Source organism: Zea mays, chromosome 4 (genome assembly GCF_902167145.1).
Source record: "Zea mays cultivar B73 chromosome 4, Zm-B73-REFERENCE-NAM-5.0, whole genome shotgun sequence".
Taxonomy (NCBI): Eukaryota; Viridiplantae; Streptophyta; class Magnoliopsida; order Poales; family Poaceae; genus Zea; species Zea mays.
Window position 1 is genome coordinate 191,810,465 of NC_050099.1, and position 21,105 is coordinate 191,831,569.

Here is a 21,105-nt window from a genome sequence, read left to right on the forward strand (position 1 = left end):
GTTCTTTTGAGCTCTTGCGCTTGGATTGCTTCTTTTCTTTCTCACTTGTTCTTGAGATCACAACTCCATTGTAATCAAGGCAAGAGGCACCAATTGTGTGGTGGCCCTTGCGGGGAAGTTTTTGTTCCCGGCTTTGATTTGAGAAGAGAAGCTCACTCGGTCCGAGGGACCGTTTGAGAGAGGGAAGGGTTGAAAGAGACCCGGCCTTTGTGGCCTCCTCAACGGGGAGTAGGTTTGCGAGAACCGAACCTCGGTAAAACAAATCCATTGTCTCACTTCATTATTCGCTTGCGTTTTGTTTTGCGCCCTCTCTCGCGGACTCGTTTATATTTCTAACGCTAACCCGGCTTGTAGTTGTGTTTATATTTGTAAATTTCAGTTTCGCCCTATTCACCCCCCCCCTCTAGGCGACTATCACTCAGCCCAGCCCCCGCCCCAGCGAGGATGATGAAGACCAGCTGGGGGCGGGGCCAAGATCACAGCCCAGCTTGCTCCTCCCCATCCAGGGGCTGGTGGTCACCGTATTGGGTGACCCCCGGCGAGGGGGAGCAGCCGGGCTGGCTGATGAAAATCCTTGAAGCCGAACGATGGCTGAAAGGTACCAACTCCCACGGAGTTGCGTTCCTCCAACGACGAGGCGGAAAGACGACGGATATCCCCCATCCGGGGGCTTGGAAGGTGGAAAGACACGATGCATAAGGGAGCGCGAAGACATGGTCGCCTTCCAAGGGGGTCACCCTCCTTTTAAAGGCGGCTCTCCCTACTTGCGTCCCTAGCCGTCATGGGCTGAGTCTTCTCCAACACACTCCAAGGTCCTCCCCTACGGCGCGGGGGCTGGGTCGCACACGTCATGCAAGCCGGCTCAGAGCAGAAGAAGCCAAACTGTCGCGCGCGGTGCGTACAACCGCCCAGCGATTACAAGCGACTCTCCACTTTTGCCCAGACCAACGGGCGAAAGGGGCGGGCAGCCATGCAGGCGGCATGCAACCGCGCCAAGTGGGCGCACTTCTCCGACTCCCAACACGCCCAGCATGGAGGCCCAGGCCCACGCGTCATGCAACTGGCGCGCCGAATGCTTCGTGCATGCAACAGCACCGCCACTTGCGCCACTACCGCGCCTCCTCGACTTCGGAACCAATATCGCGACTCGAGGCGACCCAGCGCACGACCTAGCAGCGCCAGCCTGGCGCGGCGGTCAATACGGCCAAAAATGGGCCGGCAGTAATGGCGGTGGCAGGCGGGCAGGAGCAGCGGCCACGTCGTCAGCCAAGCTCACGTCCCGTCCGGGGGCAGCGAGAGAACCCTCTCTCACGGCGTGAAGGCAACGCGCCCGTGATCCGTTCCTCGGACGGCTCGCGCATGCGCAACGACCGCCCCGCCAACCACTCGCCCCGTCGCATTAACTCCGCGGCGGGACAGGCGGCGCCTCTGGCAGGAGAAGCGGGCGACGCTTCGCCTTCGCCATAATGACTGCGTCAAAAAAGGTACGCCACGTCGTTCGATTTCGTATCCTTTTCCTTTTTTCCTCTTTCTCTCTCTTGCAACAGGGACCGGGAAAGGGGGATACCCCGAAAAGGATCCTTCCCCGTGAAGGAACCAGGCTCCGAACCTCCCTACTGATCAGAGGTTCAAAGGCTGGCCCCTCGGAAGGGTTCGACAACCGCCTCAGATCGCGTGGGCTCTACACCCACTACTGGTCAGAGGTTCGAAGGCCGGCCCCTCGGAAGGGTTCAACGGCCGCCTCAGGCTACTCGGGCTCCGCGCCCACTACTGATCAGGGGTTCGAAGGCTGGCCCCCGAAGGGTTCACAGCCGCCTCAGACGCCGAGCAAGGGATGACCATGGGTACGTTCGATACATAACCAAGGCTCGGGCTGCGCTCCCGAGGTACCCTAGGACATTTCCGAGACCAGCGGGAACGATCTTGTAACGGAATCCCATCGGAGGGAGGCATCGAGCCCTCGGACCCCGTCGCCAGGGGACCGGGTCCGGCAGATCACCCGCAGGTACTTTTGGGCGTGCCTCTGGGCCCCTAGCCGACCCCCAACGAACGGGGCACGAACGTCCACTCGGATTACCCGCTTGCAGCTCACCGGAGACACCATGTTCGGCGCCCATCGAGGGCAACATGGCGCTTTCCCCCCCCTCCTCCTTGCGGAAAGGCGACGCAGGGGCGTATGTAAAAAAGTCGAGTCTGTCCCTGATCGCCCTCTCGCCCTGTGTAGAGGCTCGGGGGCTGCTCTCGCAAACCCGGCTCCGGCCGAACCGTTGACAGCGTCAACATACCAGCCCGAGAACTTGGGACCCGACCGTACACCCGGGCTACAGCCAGCTCGCATGAGGGACGACCAGACCAGCCGAAGCATTACGCGAGGCATTAAGACCTCGGAGGAGTGAAACCACTCCTCCGAGGCCTCGGGGGCTACACCCGGCGGGTGCGCTCGCGCGCACCCACCGGAACAAAACGCAACCGAGAAAGGCTGGTCCCCTTGCAAAAAAGTGTGACGAAAGCCTCCAAGCGAGTGCTAACACTCCCTTTGAGGCTCGGGGGCTACTGTCGGGGACCATAATTAGGGGTACCCTCAAGGCTCCTAATTCTCAGCTGGTAACCCCCATCATCATAAAGCTGCAAAGGCCTGATGGGTGCGATTAAGTCAGGGATCAGTCCATACGAGGGACTCGATCACGCCTCGCCCGAGCCTGGCCTCGGACAAGGGCAGCCGACCCCGGAGGATCTCCGTCTCGCCCGAGGCCCCCCTCCAGCGGCGAACGTGTTCCCGGCTCGCCCGAGGCCCTGTCTTCGCCAAGAAGCAACCCTGACCAAATCGCCGCACCGACCGACCAAGTCGCAGGAGCGTTTAATGCAAAGGTGGCCTGACACCTTTATCCTGACGCGCGCCCCCAGAGCCGAAGTGACCGCCATCACTTTGTCGCTCCCCTGACCGGCCTGACAGAAAGACAGCGCCGCCTGTGCCGCTCCGACTGCGGTGCCACTTGACAGAGTGAGGCTGACAGGCAGTCAGGCCCGGCCGCAGGCACCATAGGAAACTCCGCTCCGCCCGACCCAGGGCTCGGACTCGGGCTAGGCCCCGGAAGACGGCGAACTCCGCTTCGCCCGACCTAGGGCTCGGACTCGGGCTAGGCCCCGGAAGACGGCGAACTCCGCTCCGCCCGACCCAGGGCTCGGACTCGGGCTAGGCCCCGGAAGACGGCGAACTCCACTCTGCCCGACCCAGGGCTCGGACTCGGGCTAAGCCCCGGAAGACGGCGAACTCCGCTCCGCCCGACCCAGGGCTCGGACTTGGGCTCAGCCCCAGAAGACGACGAACTCCGCTCCGCCCGACCCCAGGGCTCGGACTACGCCCTGACCTCAGCCGACGGTCTCCGCCTCGCCCGACCCGGGGGCTCGGACTCGACATCGGCCACGGAAGACAAACTCGACCTCGGCTTTGGAGGAGCTTCCACGTCGCCCAACCCAGGGCGCAGGCCAGCCACGTCGACAGGAGGCGCCATCATCACCCTACCCCGAGCTGACTCGGGCCACGGGGGACAAGACCGGCGTCCCATCTGGCTCGCTCCGCCAGATAGGCAATGATGGCGCCACGCATACTCTGTGACGACGGCGGCTCTCAGCCCCCTTACGGAAGCAAGAGGACGTCAGCAAGGACTCAACCGCTCCGACAGCTGTCCCTCTGTCAGGCTCCATCGCTCCTCCGACGGCCACGACATCACACCAGCTGGGTGCCAAAATCTCTCCGGCTGCCACAACGGCATGTACTTAGGGCGCTAGCTCTCCCCCGCTAGACACGTAGCGCTCTGCTACACCCCCCATTGTACACCTGGATCCTCTCCTTACGCTTATAAAAGGAAGGACCAGGGCCCTCTTAGAGAGGGTTGGCTGCGTGGGGTCGAGGACAAGACACGCGCTCGCTTGAAGCCGCTCGCTCCCTCTCCCGCGTGGACGCTTGTAACCCCCTACTGCAAGCGCACCCGACCTGGGCGCGGGACGAACACGAAGGCCGCGGGATTCCCACCTCTCTCACGCCGGTCTCTGGCCGCCTCGCTTTCCCCCCTTCGCGCTCGGCCTCGTGCTCGACCCATCTGGGCTGGGGCATGCGGCGACATTCACTCGTCGGCCTAGGGACCCCCCGGTCTCGAAACGCCGACAATTCCGTACCCCAATACATTGCGTGATTACTCAGTGATCGGTACCCCAATACATTGCATCAATACCAGAGAGGTGATCAATCCCACAAGTCTGCAACGAGCCTTTTCTTGATTTTTGTCTTTTTCCTTTGTTCCTTGTATTCTTGGTTGGGTTGTCTTCAGTTGTACGGACAACCTCTTTTCCTCTCTTCCTTTTCTTTTCCTTCACCACAATGGAATCCCTACACAAAACAAATACTTAGCAAAAATATAGTTGAGAAACTTGGAAATAAAGTAACTTTTAGCAAATTATAGAACCTTGATGAGGTAGCAATGGAGGGTACAACTATATTTTCATGTATTAAAAGTATGAGGAAATGTACTAAGCTCCTATTACTATGTATCAATATTATTAAGGCTCTTGTCCTCACTCTAACCAAGGTCTCAGAAGGTCACCCCAATAGGAATGAGTAACATCGATGCACGACCGACGTGCACCACATGGCTATGTGGTACAAGATGTGCAGTTATACATGTACTAGGCTGCAATGTGATATGAGCAATGGGCTCGATGATAGGTAAGGTCCACAAGTAAAACATACTTATAAGCTCCACCACTACCTTGAGCTATAAAAAAAAGTGGTGAGCGACATTTAAGGTAATCCCTCAACTCTAACTAAGAGCATTCAATTTGACTCAAAAGAAGCTCCGGTTGGCAGTAACATAACTTACCACAACACACTCCACATCTTGAAGGTCTTGGTGCCCAACACTGTTGGAAGCTTGTAATATCTTTATCATTTGTGTTCATTGATCAATGATTAGCTAGAGTATGTAGGATATTATGCCGTTGCCATGTGAACCTCTATAAAAAGCTACTCTCTCCATTTTGTTTTAGTTGTCGTTGGATAGTGCAAAATTGAACTATCCAGCGACAACTAAAAAGAAACGGAGAGAGTATGTATTAAGGCTTTGATGCCATGCCTTCGTAGGCGTACTTTAGGGCATGTTTGGAAACAAGAGTATTGGAGGGATTGAGGGGGCTATAATCCCTTGCTATTCAAAATTAAATAACAAGGGATTATAGCCCCCTCAATCCCCTCCAATACCCTTTGTTCCAAACAAGCCCTTAGGGTGCGAGGACTTACATCTCACTCCCGTTAGTATCTTTTCTCTAGTAGTGTCATGTCATTGTTATGGCACAATTAATAATATATCTATGTGGTTATGGTCCTCACCCATTTAGGGCTTGTTCGGTTAGCTCTCAATCCATGTGGATTGAGCGGGATTGGATGAGTTTGAATCCCAAACAAGTCAAACTTCTTCACAATTTTTTCCAATCCCATCCAATCCATGTGTATTGGGAATAACCGAACAAGCCCTTACTATAGTAGAGGGAGTATTTGTTTGGTTTAACATGATGATAGAGTTGCACGTAGAATTACGTACAGTCGATATATAGTAGACAATAAAAGGATAAATTTGTCATGGCATAATCATGCTGCATTCATGGCTCATATTTCTCTCTGCATACGCACACGCATATGTAGTTATTTTATTAATAAATAATAATAATAATCGTACGCATAAATTGCAGCGGATCAAGCAAGCGAGTGTCGAGCGTGTGGATCATGCATGCATGGAACCCCTCTCCTTGCTCATTTGCTCTTGGCCTTGGTGCCGTCCTGTCCCAGGAACGGTGCGTCAGCGTTGGCGTCGCTGCAGTAGAGGCAGGGGTGTTGTTGGAACCCCTGGTCGCTCAACACCACCCTGGCGCGGCACACCACCTCGCGGTTTGTCAACGGCGCCGGGTGCGCCGCCAGCACGACCTGCAGCGCGGCGCTGAACGCCCCACACGCCCTGCCGCCGAGCGCCGCGTCGTCATCCTGCGCCACGTCCGCCGACGTCTCGTCCGTCTGACACCCGCTCAGCAGGATCCCGGCGTCGGCGCCGGCGCCGTGGTGGCCGTGGCGGTGGAGGACCTGGAGTTGGAACTTGGCGCTGGCGTCGGCGCCGAAGAGCGCCAGGAGGTGGTCGGCGACGTGCAGGTGGTGATGGTGCGTGGCCGCCACGCCCGACGCCGCGGACAGGTGGCCGAGCACCGCGGCGTACGGGAGGAACCGGCCGCGTGCGCCGAGGGGGAGGGGGAGGCTCGGGCGGTCGGCGCCGCCGGCGGTGGGCCCGATCTGCTCCTTCTCCTGGTCGATGAGGCCGCCGCTGTGGCACGAGTCGGACGCCATGGTGAAGGTGGCGCCCCGCGGCACGCGGTCCACCAGCTCCCGGAAGTCCACGTCTGCCAGCGGGCCGACGTCGCGTACGTTGCGTGCATGTGATCAGTAGTAAAAGTAATAAGTAATAGGTCACACAGACAGACAGAGACAGAGGTCAGAAACGACGACGCGGCGCCTCGCCGCCATGCTTGGACGGATCGGACGTGCGTAGACATGTACACGGACCTGTGATGAGGTTGAAGTCGCACGGCACGATGGCCTCGTCGTCGCGGCGGCGGCGCGGCCCGCCGCCGCCGCCGCCGACGGGCGGGACGAGCGTGCCGTGGCCGCTGAAGTGGAAGAAGAGCACGTCCCCGGGCGCCGCGCGCGCCACCATGTCATCCAGCGCGCGCCTGACGGCTGCTCCGGTCGGGAGCACGCCGCCGCCGCCGCCGCGCCCGTGCTGGTCGTCGGTGAGCACGGTGACGTCGGCAGGCGCGAAGCCGAAGCGGGCGAGGAGGACGGCGCGCATGGCGTGGACGTCGTTGATGCAGCCCTGCAGCTCGTACGGCGTGCCGGCGTAGTTGCAGCCCACCAGGGTGGCAAGCATCTTCTTCTTCTTCGTATCTCCCCTCGCCGCCGCCGCCGCCGCCGCATCCATGGTTGTTGTCCTCCTCTTCTAGCTCTACTGCTCTAGCCTCTAGCAGCTCTATCTCGTGTGCTTCGCGCGCGGTTGAGTGAGAGATGGATCTCCGCCGCAGCTCCATCCATGCATTATATATAAAGAACAACCGGTACAGTACGTACGATACGATCGAGCTAGTAGCTTACTTTGGTTGTTGAGTACGCGCGTTGCCTTGTTATTAATCTGTTGCTTGGCTTGTGGACGCAAGCTAAGGGAAGGACTACATTTGCCTTTGGACTTTGGAGTAAAGCAAGCAGCTAGCTGGACTGGACAAGGAGCTAGACAGCAGCAGGTGAGATCGATGAAGATGAGATGCATGAACCATCACGCACAAATTCATCCCGAACCAGGCAAAGACGTACGTGCTGTACTTAAGCTAGAGATGGCCAAACGGGCCGCCCGGCCCGGCCCGGCCCGGGCCCGGTGAAGCCCGGCCAAAAACCGGGCCGGGCCTGCTGTGCCATCGTGCTCAAGTTTCTGTCCAAGCCCGGCCCGCAGCGGGCCTAAACGGGCCGGGCCGGCCCGTTTAGCACGAAAAAACGGGCCAAAAAGCGGGCTAAGCGGGTCGGTAAGCACGTTTTAGTGTAAAAAAACCGGGCTTAACGGGCTTAGAGGTAAACGGGCCGTGCCGGGCTAGCCCGCCGTGCCTAGTTTCCTGTCCAAGCCCGCCCGCTTATTCTACCGTGCCGGGTTCGGACCGGGCCCAAAAAGCGGGCTTCGTGTCGGGCTCACGGGCCTCGTGCTTTTTGGCCATCTATAACTTAAGCTGAGACGGCCTAGCATCGAGTACATGCAAAAGCTCGTACGTACGTCCTAGCTACCTACCTAGCTGAGACGGACGTCAACAACAGTGCAGTTTTAGCTGTCAGCAACAACAATCCTAGCTTGGGGAGCTTGCATTGCATTGCGTGCAAGAAATGACGATCGAGTGTGCAGATCCGATCCGGCCGGTGCATTCTTATTACCTTCAATAGCGCTCTTATTACTCGCCGACCTAATTAATTAGTGTACTTAGGACGCAAGTCCTTGCCTAGCTTCAGCTTGCTTCCACGCCGAGGCAAGGTGATGAAGTCGGCCCAAGCCGTTTCTCTTTTTCCTTTCTTTTTTTTTCTTTTTTTTTTCTGGTTTCTTTTTCTCAAATTTTAGAATTCAAATTTAAACTCAAATTCTGTTGCGGAGTTCATTCTTGGACCAAAATATAGAAGTTCATATTTCAGTATGCACAAGTGCATTTATTTGCTTATACATATTTTCTTTTATATTTATATAGTACTTTCTTCCATTTCTTATTCTATTCATTTCAAATTGCTAGATTTAGGAACTCTTCTATTTTTATTATCATTATTATTATTTGATGTATAACACATAAACACGATGCACAAATTATTTTGGATGTCATTAGTTAATTGATCAATTTAAATGTGGGTGCCCACATGTTATAGTGGATAGAGAGTAATATATGTAAGGGAAGACATCTCCTTTCTTGCTTTGACAACTTGGGTATTACAGTCATCCACATCTTGCTTTAGATATCTCCCTTCGAAGGATACCAACAAATAGGTCCAACTACATGATCAGAATAAGGCCCGGACCATTAGAACCGAGGTACAATGGCGGACCTAGGTTTTTACTTAGGGTGTGCCATAAGAATTTTTGTCATATAAAATTTTATATGTATAACATATAATTTTGTAGTAAAATTATCTTTTCCACCATCTAGCATCCCAACCTGCAGCTCTAACAGGAATTTTCAATAGGAACTCTAACTTACAACTTTAATAGCAACCAACAGGAGAATTTGCTTATTGAATATCAATCAAACTCTAGTAAGATAAATTGACTGCCTAGAGCCCTAGACCAACATTGTTAGTCCTAATCAATCACCTTGGTTTTGGTTTCCTAGTCCACGATGTTATCCTTGAACTTGAGAAATCTCACAAGTTTCTCTAACATGCCAACGTATTGCTGCCCTACATCACAAATCTAAAGGCAATCCAGTGCAAAATTCAGCAACATCATTCAATCAGTCAATCACACAGCACAACAACAATTCGACAAAAAAAAAACCAGTAGCAAATTAGCAGAAACACACATCGCGTGGATGAGGACCAAAACACTCATAAGCCTCCCATAGGTGAGTCTAGTAGTAAAATTGCAGAAACCTACCACTCTAGTGGCTGAGCATGGGAGCGCAATGGCTGGACACTGGGCTCGAGCGCGTGGCACTATGACGGTTGGGCGCGCAGCTCGGCGGCTTCTGGGCATGGGCGCTCGACGAGGCAATGGCATGGCACGGACCGTGGGCGCGGTAGCAAGCGATGATGGCACTGGGCGCGGGTGCGCATCAGCAAGGCGTCGCTAGGCAAGGGCACGTAGCAGATGGGTGGCGCTAGGGCTGAGCACGCAGCATCCCGGTGGCGCTAGGCTTGGCACGCACGCAGCATCCCGGTGGCGCTAGGCTAGGCACGACGTCCTGGTGGCCGACGGCTAGAGAGGAGGATGCTGCTCGTGCTTCTTCTCAAACGCGTGAGCATGAAGACCGAAAGGTACCGAGGGCGGGATCTTGGTGGGCCGGCTTAGGGTGTGTCGCGGCCCACCTGAACCCTCCTGTAGGTCCGCCCCTACCGAGGTATGTTATCAGACATGTTATCAGACGTGGTGCACAAGAAACCTAGATAAAGATTTAGACGCGAACTCCTACATAGATAGGATAAAGAATAATACGTATTGCTCTCTCCCTCCATCCCAAATTAAAATTCGTTTTATCAAGTCCTTTAATAGGTCCATATAATAATTCGTATATGTGTTTTTGTATATTTTGTTATAGACATATATAAAAGCTCAAAAGCTAATTAAAACGAATACTCTAGTTTGAGTTAGAGGAAGTACACTTTCCATGTAACAATGATGTCCGGAATGCACCATATAATTGAGAGACCAACTTTATCTCAATTTTTTTTTAGAAAACCGCACAGCGAAGACTCATGAGGAACTACATATCTCGCAAAGTAAATATGTATAATGACATCATATCCTCTGCTTCTACTTGACATGTCCATCTCCCTCGTCTCGCTCTCGCCCACACACACTGGCTAGCAGCTAGCTACCTCTCTATAGTATCCATGCAGAGCACGCACGCACGCAGCACCGCTTTCACTGTTTGTACTGCTGGGGAACCGCGAGGAAAGGCTTGAAGGTGAGCACGAGCCCGATGACCTCCGTCAGATTCAGGAGCAGAAACACCATCTGGTCACCTACATGCATGCATACACATATCAATGGGGGTTAGATTAATCACAATCCCTTTCTAACCTCCCATTCAGATCTGCATCATCTACATGCTCTTATTGCAGTAACAGCGTGTGTGTATATATATATAGGTTGTTTAATTACCTGGAAAGAACGCGGCATGCTGGCGCTTCTGTGCCCACGAGAACCTACAAACCAGAGGCGTTTTTTCATCAGTGACTCAGTGAGTACTCTTGCTTTGCTAGCACATGAGTCGAGCTAGGGCGGCAGCGCAGCACTGCTAGCTTCGCACGTACAAGATGCCGGCCACGGCCGGAGCGAACGCCTTGGACAGAGACATCGCCGTCGTAGCTATCCCGTTCGCAGCGCCCCTCTGCTCCTGTGGCTGCACAAACACGAAGATATAGCACCCGGGTCAGGGTGTTAGGCGCCCGGTCGGGTTCGACGTCGATCGATGCCCGGATGGCGATCGATAGATGATCAGCTGCTGGGACGATATATAGGGTGGGCACGTACGCACCACAGCGTTGTTCTGCAGGAGCGATGTGCCGGTGACTCTGGTGATCTGATCAACAATACTTAGACACACATCAGTACGCTTTTGCGTGTTGCAAGGTCTCAGATCTTGCAAGGTCGATCTCAGATGTTAACCGTAGCGAGCGAAAGTTCGTATACACTTACGGCGAGGACGCTTTTGAGCATCGCCGCGACGTAGAGAGGCACACCAAGCCTTATTCCCGACAAGCGCGTCATGAAGGGGTAAGCGGCGATTATCGGTATGGATAGCGCCTGCATAAGTTGCTTATTTATTTGTCAAATCCAAACAGTGTGCAGGGTATGGGTACGCTGCAAATTAAGATGGCAAACAGTAACCGGCGACTCACCGACGAAACTCGGGTTGAGTTGACTGGGCCGAGGATCTTGTTGACCCAACGGTAGGCGAAGATTTGGTACACCAGGAGACTGGCGCCTGCGGTTTGCATTGAGCAGAGGGTAAGCAAGCAAGCATTGGCAATGCAGAAGCACCACACTATTGTTCTTTGAAGTTTTTTTTTGTATATATCATGCATTTTCTTTTTTTTGAAATCATGTTCTTTGTAGTGGAGTTACCAGCGACGGTGAGGACTTGGCCGACGTCCTTGGACGCGAAGCTGAGGCCGCCGTGATCTCTGCCACTCACGGTCCACAGAGAAAATATCTGACGACGTCGGTCCAATTGCATATGCATGCAGAGCGTTTATGTCTAACAATTCAATTCGTTTCCTGATGGGCGGTTGGGTTGGGGTATATATACCTCGACGTACGCGGTGTCGTGGAGGGAGAAGACGCAGTACGTGACGATGGAGGACATGAGTGGCCGGTTCCTGAGCAGGCTGCTCTTAGGTGGCTCCGGCTCCGGCTCCGGGGTGCTTTCTTGAGCTGCTGCTGCTGCTGTCGTGCCTTCTGCCACTTCAGCTGCTGCTCTCTCCAGGCCTCTGTGCTTGTGTAGGGTCTCCTGTTCCGTTCCGTTTAGTTCGTCGGTGAGTGACAGGTATATATAGAAGCAACAAGCCGACAGAGAGACTGACTGAGAGAGACAGACAGACAGACAGACAAGGTTGTAGTTACCGGGAGCCATGCGCAGCTTATGACAACCAAGGCGGCGAAGAACGAGATGCACAGGCATGGCAACAGGTACGGGAACCTGCATGTCGGGAACAAACAAGAAGACCGACGATGAAATGGAAGGCAGAAGAAGATCACTGTAGCTTCCGCGTTAATTAGAAACCAACTGGATTGGATTTCGGTTGTTTTTTTTAAAGAAAAAGAAAAAGAAGAAGAAGGGGGGAACACTACCTTCCAAACACTGATTTCTCATGGAACAGGTGCGGATACTGTTTGGCAGGCTGGGGGAGGGGGTATAACAACGAAGGGAGGAAGAAGGTGAAAAAAAAGAGTAATTAATTAATTAATTAATCAATCAATCCAAATGGCTGACGAACAGTTGGTGGTGATGTACCTGCGCGAGGTAGCCACCGATGGCCGGGCCGATTATGACGCCCATCCCCCACGCTGTGCTTACGACCGATATACCCAGAGCCTGCTGCTCAGGCCGGCAGACCTCGATGGAGTACGCCTGTACGTAGCAGCAGAGCAGAAGGCAACAATGTTCGTTGGCTACTAGAGAGAGAGAGAGAGAGAGAGAGAGACTTGTTCTGCTGCTGGAATCTGATCAGGGGGGCATACTTCGATGGAGTATGTATTGTATTGTATTGTGCACGCACGCACCTTCGCTGGCGCAAGGAAGCCGTTGAGGGCGCCCAGGAGAAACCTCGTAGCGATAGCCATCCAGTACTTGGCGCTCAGCCCGAACAGGGTGTTGAACACCACGCTGGATTGGATTGGACAGGATGCTAGCACACATCAGTAAGATTTGCTTATCTTTGATCAAACTTTAGATAGATGGAGAACTAACTTACACCGAGAGGACGGAGAACGCGATGACGGGCTTCCGGCCAACGCGGTCCGCCACCACGCCCCAGAAGACCGACGCGACGCCTCTGCCGATCATGTATGCTGCGCCTGGAGAAAGGAGAAGAGAGCTTTCACGCATGGCTTCTTCTTTTTTTTTTGTCAGCCATTTGTTGGGTACTTGGGTTGGGTGTGACTGTGTGAGGACTGAGGAGTGACGAGCAAAAGCGTACCGAGGAAACCAGCGTAGAATCCAATGTCTTCCTCCCTCTCAGCGACGCGCAGGTCCCTTATCTGTTTGGTCACCACTATAAATTAGGAGAAAGAAAAGAGAAGGAAAGTCCCTTGCCAAATAAAAAGAAAGAAAATGCACGGATGATTTCAGAGCAACAGAAAGAATGGCAGGCAGGCAGACAGGCAGGCTTACCATGAAGTAGAGGAAGGGGAACAGGGACGTGATTGGCAGAGCTGCAAAAAAGGACAGCAACAACAACAACAAGAGCAGTGGATGAGTCGTCGAGCAGCAGGTGAGCACAAACGTTTCAGAAGAATCGTCAGAACTCAGAACAAACAAACAAACAAACAAAAAGAAGAAGCGAGAGATAAGGAAATAATCCGAATGGAACAAGACAGTGTAGCAGCAGTAAAATAAGACCAACCACATGCTGGCGAGACAGGAATCGGAACTGGGATTGGGATGGAATCCATTCATGGATAATAAACAAATGGAGGGATCAGAGCAGAGCAGGGAGCAGGAGGACTACTACTCCGTCAGCGTCGTCAGGTGTTGTCGGAGGGGAGAGACGGAGAGTAGTGCGTGGACGTACGTACGTACCGGATGCGAAGGTGGCGGCGGCGACGAACAGCAGCTCCTTGTAGGGGACGCCGGCGCGGCTCTCCTTCCTCCGGTCCATGGCGCAGCCGGGGCACCCGTCGTAGTACACCTTATTAGTTCCTGCGGGCGCCGCCTCCTCCATTTCGACCGGCTCCGTCCGGTGAGGCGGCGACGTCCAATGCGCGGATTGCTATCGCGAGGCGGAGGAATAGCGCGCGGGGGAGATAGACAGCAACAGGACTCTCAGGAGAAGAAGGAAGCGGGCGGAGGCTGGAGAGAGACTGAGAGAGAAAGGAGGAGGAGGAGGTGGAGAGACGTGGAAGGAAAGAAAGAAACGTCGAGGAAGGGCGGTGGCCCCAGGCAGCCGCTTCTCCCCGGCGCCCTCTTGGTACTTTGGTAGGCGTGCCAGTCCACCTGATTGATGGCTCATCGTCGTCCTTCCTTCCACAGGCGGGGGCCAGCAGCCATGGTCCATGGACAGAGGACGACGACAAAAATTGTTGCAAGAGATGACCGGGACCCGCCCGCCCCCGGCGCGAGTGACAGATGGGGATGGCCCCCTGCCGCGGCCGCCGAGGCGCGTCTGATTTTAGTAGATAAGTGGTTCGGTTTAATTTTTTTTAACTATATAAAATACAACACATCGACATATAAATAAAAAATTTATTAAATACATTATGGTCAACTAAAAAAGGTCTTGCAACCATCTAACATCTTAGAAATAAGAAATATACAAATCATATAACATCTTAAAATATCAAAAGAAACGGGCTATAAGCTTACAGTCGACTTTGACATGAAAACCAAGAAGGCTTTGAGTGAGAGACAAATGAGGTCATGCATCAACATTGAAGAGCTAACCACTGTACTAAATGATAGGCTGTAAGGATTTTTATAGCAAGTGGTTGGTTGTAGTATTAAACTTGCTCTTAGAACTATTTTTTTTACCGAATATACATAGCTTAGGCTGCATCCAGCAGTACCAGTATTCGGTAAAGGGTCCGGTACCCTTGATTTAGCGGACGAAGACGTACCAAACGCGTCCAACAACACCCGCTAAATGAGCCTGTAAAATTTAGAGGAGCCTTGTTGAACGCTATATCTAGAGTTCAGCTCTACGTACGTTATCCACTATGTGCTACAATCAACGTGAAATAAAGGATAAAGGACGACCCACATGCACCTCGTGACCAGAGCTTCACACATGGACTGGATCCACACTTGTGCTGCGTTAACTGTTTCCTAGTTTTATGTAGTCTAAAAATGGTTAAAATAAAGGATTAGATATAGAGGACTAGATTTAGGGAACACTGCTGGAGATGGAGAGGATATAGATGAAATAATCTTTTAAAAAGTGCTGTAAAGGACAGAGAATATTCATTTAGGGAATGAAATTTAGAGGATGTTGCTGAAGACAGTCTTAATAGGCTTGAGCTAAGGTGATCTATGCCCACTAGGACCATCCTCTAGCTCCGCCCCTGGCACGTCCACGTTGGTCGTCGTCGCCGTCGTCAGCACGACCGAGGCGGCTGGGCGCCGATGGATGGGTTGGGTGTCCTGGACAAGACTGCACTATAGGCCTGTTTGATTCAGCTTTTTTCTGACCAGCTTTTCCGAAAATTTAGTTGTGTAGAGAATCTAAGTATCATTAGGATTACGTGCGGAGGAAGATAAAGTTGTCCATCGGGCTCAGGATCTATAAGTGACAGATTACTACTATTGCGACGACTCAACCGATTATATGGTTATGTTGATTTTTAATGGTTTTTACCCAAACGAATTTTATAGAAGTTAGCTGAAAAGCTGAGTGTTTAACAGTCCGCAGCAGCTTTTGGTGGCTAGAAGCTGCGAAAAATCGAAACAAACAGGCACAATATGGGGATGGAGTAGTCCACACACTCTAGCGGCGGGCTGGCGGCGACGGGCCACCGGCCGGCGACGAGCAATGGCGGCGCCCGATCGGTTCGCACATAAATTTATCCAACTACCTAAAAGAGAGATAAAATAAAGTTTTACCTAGAAAAAGGCTTATCATCCCAGTGGCGTCACGCGCAATGCATGTGGTCTCTAGAGTGTACACATATAAAGCACAAAACTCTCTCATAAAAAAGGAAAACGAAAAAAATAAACTAACTCCTCCGATCCCTCCCTCCACTCATCCCAATTCAGTTCACAAGTGACGTACAACGGACCAAGCAAGCGATATACTCCAAAGAACTAACTAGACTAAAACGATTAGAATTCTGCTCTATATTAAGAGCCTAGTAACGAAAAGAGAGATTTATTAGGACAGAGCTTGCAAAATTTGTCTTTGCTTATTCCTGACCGTACCTAACCATGTTTTTTTTCTTTATTAAGATGAAAGGTTTGTCATTCTGCTTTCCATAGTAGTTTCAGCATGTTTCATACAAGGTGACACTACAAGAAAACGTCAAAGAGTGTCAGTTAATTAAAGAGTGTTGGGGCCGACACTTTTAATCGAAGTAAAAGTGTGGGTTTTGCTGCACCGACACTCTTAATTTAAGAGTGTCGGGGTCTCGATAAAACCGACGCTTTTAATTTAAGAGTGTGGGTTTTTCCACACCGACACTCTTATGGATGTTACCCTAAATTCCCCAATCCTATTCTACAGCCGCCGCGCTTCTTCTCTCCTTTCTCCCACCTGCCCACCGTCCAGTACACAGTCGACCAGCGGCGTGCGGCCTCGCCAAGCCAGCGTGGGACGGGCGGCCGAGCCACCAGCGGCGGGCGGGCTCGCCAAGCAGCGCCGGGCGGGCGGCCGAGCCAAGCAGCGCCGGCGACCGAGCCAGCGGTGGGCGGGCGGCCGAGCCACCAGCGCCGGGCGGCCGAGCCAAGCAGCCCCCTGCCTCCCGCCGCCCCGCCGAGGCACCGACGGTGGCTGTCAACTCCAGCACGGCTGCACTCCCACCGGATCCGCCCTTGCTCGTGCCTCGTGCTGGCTTGGCCGTCGCTCGTCGCTCTCCCCTTGCACCCTCGGTGCTCGGCTGTGCAGCGAGAACGGCGCAGCGGGCGCTCGCCGTTCGGCAAGGGCGGCCTCCGGGACAGCGTCAGCGGGGCCGGGGCACAGCACAGGAGCCCGCCGCCGGCTGGCTACTCAAGCCCATCTACCGTCGGCGCTGAGGGAGGTAAACATCTCAAATTCCCCATCTCCACTTTCTGATACGGTAACGGGTGATGCCCCTATCGAGTGCTTCGTAGACTTAATGTTGTCAAATTAGAGTCAGTTTAATTTCTTCCAGTGCGGGTATTAGTTTGGTTAAATTGTCCTGGACCAGAAACTGCATATCTACCAGCCTCTATTCATAATGCTTGGTTTCCTAGCCTGCTATCCATTCAGTAAAGCGTTTTGCTCGAGGCAGGAGCAGTTGGGATGGAGTTCTTGAACATGACCTTGCCATCATTCTCATCTCATTGACCTAAGTCAAATGGTTTGGGAAGACGAAAAGATGATTTATTGATTTGTTTTGGTGGTATGTGGGGGATAAAGATTATTTTCTCTGAAAATATCGAGCCTATCCTATTTTTATGCATCAAATTAACAATCCTCTGCCACAAGAAAATTTGAATTAGGTGGCTGTGGATTTGCTCGTGCTGCTTACCATTAATGCCACTATTGTGCTGCTTGTGATCTGCTCTATTCTTTTGGGGGTTTGACCTGTAACAAGCTATGGGATTGTTCCATATATCTTTTCGGAATCACGAACCAAATAATAGCTGCAGGACTAGTGTGTGAGTTTCAATCGCAGTTCAGTAACCAATCTTTATAATTAAATCATGTTGTACCAACAATGACATATAATAAGTCCTCTGTGTTAAATCTCCTGCTCCATCTTGTGTGTATTCTTTATATGTTTTCATGGTCATATAGTTTCAAGAAATTACTTTTTTTCATTAATATATGCAAGCGTCAAACCCTTCCTCCAGCTGATGTAGTAATATTTACTCACATTTGATCCTCACTGTATGGATACTTCAAGATGGAACAAAATCTAGTGAGTTTCTTGATGCTGTTAAATACAACCGCAGTTGTTTCAATATCGGTATTTTGTCACAACTGAAGCTCTGAAAAATATATGATTGTCAATTATTTTCTCTAATTTATGTAGCTTGGCAACATATACAAGGAGTGCAGCGCCCCGCCAAGCAGCGCCAGGCCGAGGCAGCGGCAGGTAGGCCCCGCCAAGCAGCGGCAGGCGGCCTCGCCGAGGCAGCGGCCTCACCTAGCCGGACGCCGGGCGGCCTCGCCGAGCTCCAAGCTCCAGGCGCGGCGCAGTGCCTCGCCAAGCCAAGCATTCTTCAAATCTGTGTGCAGTTCTTGTTAAGGTATTTAGTTCACACTGATTTTTAATATTTAGATCAAATTCGCGTGCAGTTCTTGTTAAGGTATTTAGTTCAAATCCGCCGAGCCAAGCATTCTTCAAATCCGCGTGCAGTACTTGTTAACGTTTTGTCCTGTTGTGTTCAACGAATCCTGCATACCCAAAAACATATGTATCAATAGACACTAATTATATGTCAAAATTATTAAATAAATAAATAATGTATCAATAGACACTAATTATATGTCAAAATTATTTAATAGACACTAATTATATGTTAATAGTCTTAATCTTAAATACATTATTTTTTTGTTTGAAAAATATATAGCATGAGTGGCTTTTTCGTACCTAAGTGTATATACGTTTTTTCTTTAGCTTTGAATATGAGTGACGATCAAAGAAGGGCGATGTACGATGGATTCGACAGTGTCACTCATGGTCACTCTGATGCATGGTTGAGAGTTGCAGATGAATTCGTGGCACTCGCATTTGTTGGTGATGCTCGTTTAGCGAGGTGCCCGTGTATAAAATGTCGGAACTTGGTTCGGTTGAAAAAAGTGGAGCTCTCGTATCATGTTTTCAAACATGGCTTTATGCCAAACTATCTGGTATGGCATGAGCATGGAGAGGTGGACCATACTATTGAATCGGATGGGGACCAGGATGTAGACCGAATGGAAGAGATGTTGGATGATATTAGGAATGAGTACCCAGAACTACAGAATAATCAAGCTTTTCCAGAGGATGTGAGAGAGTTCTACAAGCTTCTTGAAGCCTCAGAGGCTAAAGTGCATGAAGGAACCAATGTGAGCGTACTGCAGGTGGTAACACGTCTCATGGCGATGAAGTCAAAGTACACCTTCTCCAACAAATGTTACAACGATATTGTGAAACTGATTATTGATATCAGCCCACCGAATCATAACATGCCGAAAGACTTGTACCATTGCAAGAAGCTCGTAGCTGGTCTTGGCATGAACTACCAAAAGATTAATGCTTGCGAGGACAATTGCATGTTGTTCTGGAAGGAGCATGAAAATACCACACATTGCATCCACTGCAGTAAGTCAAGATATGCAGTGGTGCTAGATGAGGATGGAAACGAGGTTACGACAAAGGTGCCGATCAAGCAACTCCGGTACATGCCTATCACTCCACGACTTAAGCGTCTCTTTCTAAATCAAGAGACAGCAAAGCAAATGAGGTGGCATAAAGAAGGGGATCGTCAGGGTCAAGATCCGGATGTCATGGTGCATCCCTCAGATGGCGAGGCCTGGCAGGCTCTCGACCGTTTTGATCTAGAATTTGCAAGAGACCCTAGGAGTGTTCGTCTTGGTTTGTCGACGGATGGATTCACTCCTTACTCCAATAATTCCACTTCTTACTCATGTTGGCCAGTTTTTATGATGCCCTACAATCTCCCTCCTAACAAATGCATGAAAGAAGAGGTCATGTTTCTTGCCCTTATTGTTCCAGGTCCGAAGGATCCTGTAACAAAAATCAATGTATTTATGGAACCGTTGGTCGAAGAACTAAAAATGTTGTGGCAGGGGGTTGAGGCATATGATAGTCATATGAAATGTTGTTTTACTCTACGCGCAACATATCTATGGTCAATTCATGATCTGCTAGCATATGGCATTTTTTCTGGTTGGTGTGTCCACGGCATACTGCGTTGTCCGATATGTATGGGTGACTCACAAGCATATAGGTTAGAACATGGTAAGAAGGAAACATTTTTTGATGTTCACCGACGCCTCCTTCCCTATAATCATCCTTTTAGAAAGGATACAAAGTCATTTCGAAAAGGCAAGAGGGTTAGAGATGGGCCACCGAAGCGACAAACTGGTGAAAATATCATGAGACAACATCGTGACCTAAAACCGGGTGTAGGAGGTCGATTTCAAGGGTATGGTAAAGAACACAATTGGACACACATCTCGTTTATCTGGGAGCTACCTTATACGAAGGCATTGCTGTTACCACATAATATAGATTTGATGCACCAAGAACGTAATGTTGCGGAAAGCATCATAAGCATGTGCTTCGACTTCACCGGTCAAACCAAAGATAACATGAATGCAAGAAGAGACTTAGCTGAACTTTGTGATCGTCCGCACCTTGAGCTTAGAAAAAATCCAAGTAGATCTGAGAGTCGGCCACAAGCTCCTTATTGTCTGAAACGGTAAGAGCGAGAAGAGATATTTCAATGGTTGAAAAAGCTGAGGTTCCCAGATCGCTATGCGGCTAATATAAAACGGGCAGTTAACCTCGACACCAGGGCGTGGAAGGAGGTTAGTTGGGACGGAACAGGGCATCGCACACCAATCCTCACAGAGTTGGGGATTTGTTTGCGATTCGCCTACCCGGCGATGGTGACAGAGGGCGGTCAAGAGATAGCTGCTCATTACTGGGCTCATTGGGATCTCAAACCGTACGGGAACGACGGGACACACACAAGCAAAGTGTGGGATTTGTTTTGGGTAAGTCCCTTGTGATATTCAAATTGAATTCAGATTTTGCATTTGTAAGTCTCTGGTGATCTTCAAATTTGCAGGGCCAATTTCGCGTGTGCGACCCCTATACCTTGGATGATTCATATGTGCGTGAGGTATTCAATGGCTCAGCAGATAGAGCTGTAAAGGGTATGATGTATAAATCACGATTGAGGGCCGTCACGGTGTACCAAAAGCGTTAGGGGAACTATTGTGACGCGAATATGGCAAAGGAAATTTACCTGACGGCTCAGCAGTACAAAGAGAGTGAGGTGGATTGGTTGAGCCACCATTCGGATGCTTGGGCGTGGATGTGCGAGTATTGGGCTTCTGAGGAGTTCTTGGCCATATCTAATAGAAATCATATGAATCGGTTGAGCAAGCCAGGGGTCCACTTCTTCGGGGCAGATGGACACGTTGGCAAGGCCGCACGTATGGTATGTGTCAAATTGCCTGGTCAATTGTTAATTGCATAGACTTGTCTAGACTTTTTAATCATGTGTTGCAGGTGGCTCGAAATGGAGTGGAGCCTACTTTGCTTCAAGTCTTCGTCGAGGGACACAAGGGTCCCGATCCAAATCATCCGGAAATACTGAATGACAGTAATGCGACAGAGAAACTGGTAAGTATGAAAATCGACTCTAAGATGAACATGATATGCCTTTGTTGTGACTTGGATGATTTTTTCACAGGCT

General features: G+C 51.2%; 2 protein-coding genes across 6 annotated transcripts; both read right to left on the bottom strand.

The window, feature by feature from the left end:
- Positions 1 to 5,667: 5,667 nt before the first annotated feature.
- LOC109939147 (Putative metacaspase family protein) lies at positions 5,668 to 7,087 on the bottom strand. The gene is made up of 2 exons (NM_001349475.1): positions 6,602 to 7,087; positions 5,668 to 6,438 (listed from the first exon to the last, which is right to left on the bottom strand). Exons 1-2 carry the CDS (start codon positions 7,014 to 7,016, stop codon positions 5,804 to 5,806), a joined length of 1,050 nt encoding a protein of 349 aa, NP_001336404.1. The 5' UTR covers positions 7,017 to 7,087; the 3' UTR covers positions 5,668 to 5,803.
- A 2,829-nt stretch (positions 7,088 to 9,916) lies between these two features.
- LOC541978 (transporter of mugineic acid2) lies at positions 9,917 to 14,074 on the bottom strand. 5 transcript variants are annotated; one of them, XM_023302230.2, is made up of 16 exons: positions 13,576 to 14,074; positions 13,168 to 13,208; positions 12,974 to 13,034; positions 12,749 to 12,851; positions 12,558 to 12,660; positions 12,289 to 12,405; positions 12,126 to 12,175; positions 11,898 to 11,973; positions 11,584 to 11,784; positions 11,400 to 11,458; positions 11,174 to 11,259; positions 10,971 to 11,078; positions 10,810 to 10,854; positions 10,586 to 10,674; positions 10,434 to 10,477; positions 9,917 to 10,294 (listed from the first exon to the last, which is right to left on the bottom strand). In XM_023302230.2, the coding sequence occupies exons 1-16, from the start codon at positions 13,715 to 13,717 to the stop codon at positions 10,291 to 10,293; spliced, it is 1,329 nt and encodes a 442-aa protein (XP_023157998.1). In that variant the 5' UTR covers positions 13,718 to 14,074; the 3' UTR covers positions 9,917 to 10,290. The 5 variants fall into 5 exon arrangements, with proteins under 5 accessions (XP_023157998.1, XP_023157997.1, XP_035823019.1 ...); XM_023302229.2 differs by having other exon boundaries at positions 11,400 to 11,487; XM_035967126.1 differs by having other exon boundaries at positions 10,806 to 10,854; positions 11,400 to 11,487.
- Positions 14,075 to 21,105: the final 7,031 nt, after the last annotated feature.